At 33.1% G+C, this 5,691-nt stretch overlaps 2 protein-coding genes across 3 annotated transcripts; both read left to right on the top strand.

Moving 5' to 3' along the window:
- Positions 1-2,178, top strand: LOC103484739 (B3 domain-containing protein Os12g0591400-like). Of its 2 annotated transcripts, XM_008441995.2 has the most exons (5): positions 1-232; positions 444-474; positions 1,161-1,363; positions 1,442-1,738; positions 1,828-2,178. In XM_008441995.2, exons 1-5 carry the CDS (start codon positions 170-172, stop codon positions 2,056-2,058), a joined length of 825 nt encoding a protein of 274 aa, XP_008440217.1. In that variant the 5' UTR covers positions 1-169; the 3' UTR covers positions 2,059-2,178. The 2 variants fall into 2 exon arrangements, with proteins under 2 accessions (XP_008440217.1, XP_008440216.1); XM_008441994.2 differs by having other exon boundaries at positions 1,161-1,738.
- A 759-nt stretch (positions 2,179-2,937) lies between these two features.
- Positions 2,938-5,691, top strand: LOC103484740 (B3 domain-containing transcription factor VRN1-like). The gene is made up of 5 exons (XM_008442000.3): positions 2,938-3,198; positions 3,381-3,909; positions 4,268-4,470; positions 4,580-4,915; positions 5,023-5,691. Exons 1-5 carry the CDS (start codon positions 2,980-2,982, stop codon positions 5,281-5,283), a joined length of 1,548 nt encoding a protein of 515 aa, XP_008440222.1. The 5' UTR covers positions 2,938-2,979; the 3' UTR covers positions 5,284-5,691.

Raw genomic sequence — 5,691 nt, 5'->3', positions numbered from 1 at the left:
CATGGTTTTTCTTTAGAAAAAGAACGAGTGATCCAAAAGTTTCCATTTACTAATTTATGGCCATCACATTGGTGAATAATATCCTTCAGAACGACGTCGACTCACTCAAGACACTTCCATTTCTTCCTCACTCTCTTCAGCGACATAGCAAAAAGAAAAAGAAAACACAATGTCTTCTTCACCGAAGTTCTTCAGAATCGTAATGCACAGAAATCTCGAAGACCCAAAAATGGTGAAAACAAATACTCCCTTCACTTTTCTTTACACATCTTCTTCACTATCATTTTTCTTTTCTCGTCTTTTCAAAAAGTTGAACATACCCGTCTTTTAAAGTTCTGATTTTTATCACTTTTTCCTCCCTCCCATAAACAAGGAAATTAAAAAGGTGCAAACTTTTCGAGTTCTAAAGAAACATTTTTCTTTTTTGGGGTTTGTTTTTTCAGATGATTCCAAAGAAGTTTGTGGAAGATTATGGTAAGCTTTTGTCAAAATCGGTTAATTTAAAGATTTCTGATGGAAAGGAATGGATCGTGGGTTTAAGAAGGGCTACGAACGGCGCCGTTTGGCTAGAAAAGGGATGGGACAAATTTTCAGAACATTACTGTTTAGAGTTTGGGTCGTTGTTGGTTTTTAAATTATTTGATGGAAGGAGGAGTTCGAATTTTAAAGTAACTATATTTGATCCAACTGGAGTGGAAACCAAATTCATTTCTTCTTCACCACAAATTAAGGAGGATTCTGATTCTCATTCCGATTCCGATGAAAGTTTAGAGAGTTTACATTAAAATTATTCTAAAGCTTTTAATACTTTTCATTTTCAAAATTATTCCCACCCCCTTAAATTACTTTCAAATATGATGAGTTTTTTAGTACATTATTTTTAGATCAAAATCAAAGACAACAAAATTTTATGAATTTTTTTTTTACTATTTTGCTCCAAGTTTTATTTCGCTTGTTCCATTTAACTTTTACTCTCAAGTTTGACCTTCAAACTTTAGTTTTGAGTTCAAATTTTATTTGGTTCGTAGATAGATTTACATTTTCAAACATCCTTGATTTTTCTTCAAGTACTCGATTTCAATCCTCGATGTTAATTTATTTTCTCACCAAGTCTTTAAAAATAACTTTAAAGAATGCTATAATACACTTTGACTGTACAGAAGAAGAGTGCAATTATATATTCAGGGAGATTCCAAGTTGTAAGAAAAGATTAATCCCAAAACACGAAATCAAGGTTTCAAGGAAAAAACAACCATCACCAAAGAAAGTTGAAACAGTTCAAAGATTCAGTTCTAAATCAGATCATCAACCTTCCTTCAAAGTTGTCATGCGACAGTCCAACGTACAAGGTAGATTTAACATGGTAAGCCCCTCATGTTTTATTAATCCCCCATTGAACTCCTTGTTTGATTTGTTAATATATTTTTCATTTGTCTTGGAGGTTATTCCCTATGATTTTGCTGTGAAATATTTATCCGAGGAAATTGGGACCATTAAACTTCAAACTACAGATTGTAGAAATTGGCAACTTTTGTACAAATGGTGTCGAACGGACCGAGCAACTTACGCATACATTTCAAGTGGTTGGAAGCATTTTGCTGAGGACAATCGCTTGAAAGAAGGGGATATTGGATTGTTTCAATTGGTTAACAAACACAGCTTTTCGTTCACTAAATTACAAAACAATTCCCTTCCACCAGAGAAAGAAACTGCAGCAACAGGAAATCCCTTCTTTGAAGTGAACATCTTCTCCAAAAGCTACAAGAATTCATTTTGATATGTATTTACATGTGAATCTTGATGGAAGTTGAATAAATTTTGTGACAGAACATTCCTTTGAAATTTGCAAACGAGTACTTTTCACCAGAAATGCAATCTGCAGACCTTCAAGTTGGGAACAAGAAATGGAACGTGATATTAAAGCAATACGAAGATTCTCAAGTGGTTGGGGGCACATTTCGTGGTGAAAGCGGTTTGAAAGATGGAGATAAATGTTTGTTTGAAATGGTTAATACAGAACAATGTGTTTTTAAGGTAAGCTTTTCTAGAAATGTTTGAACCTCAGCCTCTATGGACAGAATATTCTAATGCCAAAACTTTGCCCTTCCTTAGACATCTTTTTTTTTTTTTTTTTTTTTTTTTTTAAATGTTGTGTATGAGCGAGACTGTGAAGGTTATGAGTTCTCTTAGTTAATGATATATATCTGATCTAATTTCACAATGTGTTAGAAAAAATTTAGAAGGATAAGGGAATTTAAACCTTATGAAATTTCATGCCTCTAAATTAAGTTGATGTATTTTACATTTTTGGATTATGTATATAAATGTATTCTATGAGATTCTATGATTGATGTAAATTTGATGTCAACCTTTCGATGAAGTTTTTAACAAATTAGGGCTTATTAATCTACTATTAATGTGTTAACGATGATGAATTAAATTTGACAATAATTTTTATTAAGGGTTGCTTTTAAATATGGAAAAAAATTATAACTATTTACACTAAAAAATATAGGGAAAATTTTAGAGAGCTGGATGAAAAGAAAAAAAGACCTATCGGTTTTTTTTTTTTTTTTTTTTTTTTTTTTTATGAATATGAATACTATCATTCAAAATGGGAAGGAAAATTTGAAAATAATAATAATAATGAAATAGTTGGACACCACTTAATAAAAGAAAAGGATAATATGGTATGACTTTATTTGTAATTTAGAAAAAAAGTTGATGTATACTTAATCATTGCTATCTATTATAATTACAAAAAAAAAAAAAAAAAAGTAGCCAAGCTTAAGGCCCACGAGCGGATTTGAGCCGTCGGATAGCATCGATGATACAATCCATACATCGCCAGACCCACCACTTGTAAGACGAGAGCTCATTCATTGGTTTTTAAACAACTCATAGGTTTTCTTTCAAATAAAATTCAAACAAACAGAACGTAACCCAAAAGTTTCCATTTTACTAATTTATGGACATGACATGGTGAATAGTATCCTTCAAACGTCGTCGAATCACACAATAGCATCTGAACAGACACTTCCATTTCTTCTTCACTCTCTGCAGCATCGTCATAGCTCCATCTTCACCTCTGGCCTTTCTCCAAAAATTCAAAACATACACACACAAACACACACTATGTCTTCTTCTCCAAAGTTCTTCAGAATGGTATTGCAGAGAAATCTCGACGACCCAAAACTGGTGAAAATACATCCTCCCTTCATTGTCAAATTTTTTTAACCTTTTCAAGAAGATGAATGTACCCATCTTTTAAAGTTTTGATTTTTATCACTTTTTCCTCCCTCCCATAAACATGGGAAACAAAAAGGTGCATACTTTTCAAGTTCTAAAGAAACATTTTCTTTTGGGGTTTGTTTTTTCAGATGATTCCGAAGAAGTTTGTGGAAGATTATGGTAAGGTTTTGTCAAATTCAGTTAATTTAAAGCTTTCAGATGGAAGGGAATGGAAGGTGGGTTTAAGAACGGCTACGAACGGCGCTGTTTGGCTAGAAAAGGGTTGGGATAAATTTTCAGAACATTACTGTTTAGAGTTTGGGTCTTTGCTGATCTTTACATTATTAGATGGAAGGAGGAGTTCGGATTTTGGAGTAACTATATTTGACCCAACCGGAGTGGAAACCAAATACTTTTCTTCTTCACCACAATTTAATGAGGATTCTTATTCTCATTCCGACTCCGACTCCGACTCCGACTCCGATGGCAATACCAATACCAATTCCGACATCAATACTGATTCCGATTCTGATGAAAGTTCAGAGAGTTTTCGTGGACATTCGAAGAAGAGGAAGAATGTTTCAGTTCCATGTAGTCAATCTCGTAGGAAAATGAGAAAGGACGATTCGTTTACAATCAAAACAGAACCTGCAGAAGCAGAAGCAGAAGCAGAAGCAGGTATGCTATTTCTTTCCCCGTATATTGTTTTAGAGTAAATGGTTTGTTTATATGCATTTATGAAACAAGTAACTTTTTACTAGAGATTCAACGTTTAATAATCTATTTTTTTGGAAGAGTATTTGGGAGTTAGCATTGTTTTTAAAAGTAGTGTGGTTTGATGGAGTGATAAAAGAGTGAAGTTATATAGCTGATAGCCGTAGAGTTTTAACCGTAGAACCCATTATTTAATGGTTGATGTTAAACTATTTTAATTAATTTATAAAAACTAAATTAGTGGTAATTGAATTAGTCTTCCCCAAGTCTTTTAAAGTTAATTTTTAGAAATTCTATTATACACCACAACAACTGCATGCAGAAGAAGAGTGCAATCATATATCTAGAGAGACTCAAAGCCGTAAGAAAAGAGTAATCCCAAAACACGAAGTTAAGGTTTCGAGGAAAAAGCAACAATCACCAAGGAAAGTTGAAACAACTCAAAGATTCAGCTCAAAATCAGATCATAAACCTTCCTTCAAAGTTGTCATGCGACGGTCCAACGTACAAGGTAGATTTATCATGGTAAGCCCCTCATGTTTTATAAATCCCTCAATGAACTCCTTGTTTGATTTTGTTGAAAAGTTTGATTTATTTATATATACATATATTTTTTTTCGTTTGTGTCTTGGAGGTTATTCCCTACGATTTTGCTGTGAAATATTTATCTGAGGAATTTGGAACTATTAACCTTCAAACTACAAATGGTAGAAATTGGCAACTTTTATACAAATGGCGTCGAACGGATCGAGCAACTTTTGCATACATTTCAAGTGGGTGGAAGCAATTTGTTGAGAAAAATCGCTTGAAACAAGGGGATGTTGGATTGTTTCAATTGGTTAGCAAACACAGAATTTTGTTCACCAAATTACAAAACGACTCACTTTCAACGAAGAAAGAAACTGCAACTACAGGAAATCCCTTCTTTGAAGTGGACATTGTGTCCAAAAGCTACATGTTTTCATTTCTGGTAACAGAAAAAAAAAAAAAAAAAAAAAAAAACTTCCCCTTTCCAATTTTATATGTGAATTCTTGATGAAAGTTGAATAATTTTTATATTGTAATTGAATGACGCAGAACATTCCTACGAGATTCGCGAGGACATATTTTTCACCCAAAATGCAGTCTGCAAGCCTTCAAGTTGGGAATAAAAAATGGGATGTGGCATTAAAGCAATATGAAAGTCGGGCTAGATTCTCATCTGGTTGGGGCACATTTCGTGTTGAGAATGGTTTGGAAGATGGAGATACATGTTTGTTTGAGATGGTTAATACTAAACTTTGTGTTTTTGAAGTAAGTATTTTCAAAAATGTTTCGACCTCTGTCTCTATGGATTAGAATATTCTAATGCCATAACTATTCTCTTCTTTGGACATTTCTTCTAAGTTCTACAAGCGAGAGAGTCAGAAGATTTGAACTTTGTCTCTTGGTTGTTAAGGGTAGAATGATGTATTTGGTAAGTTTTGGAAGGGTAAGTTGATATGTAGGTGTTTTGTGTATTTTGTGCTCAATATGTGGAGCTAAAGGAAATCAAACTTGACATAGTTTGATTTCTGATTAATATATATTTTCTTCTTTCTTTTTTTTTTCTTTTTGTGTACAATAATATATAGGAGATTGGACCTTCGATATTTAGGAACGAGTTGAATGTCATCTCACTTTGCTATTTGATGTAATGTTTTGATGAAATGTTAGGGACATATCAATCAATGGTGATCAATTAAATTTGTCCCTACTTTTTGGTTA

The sequence above is a fragment of the Cucumis melo genome, chromosome 8 (assembly GCF_025177605.1).
Source record: "Cucumis melo cultivar AY chromosome 8, USDA_Cmelo_AY_1.0, whole genome shotgun sequence".
Taxonomy (NCBI): Eukaryota; Viridiplantae; Streptophyta; class Magnoliopsida; order Cucurbitales; family Cucurbitaceae; genus Cucumis; species Cucumis melo.
This window is presented reverse-complemented; position numbering and strand designations above follow the sequence as displayed.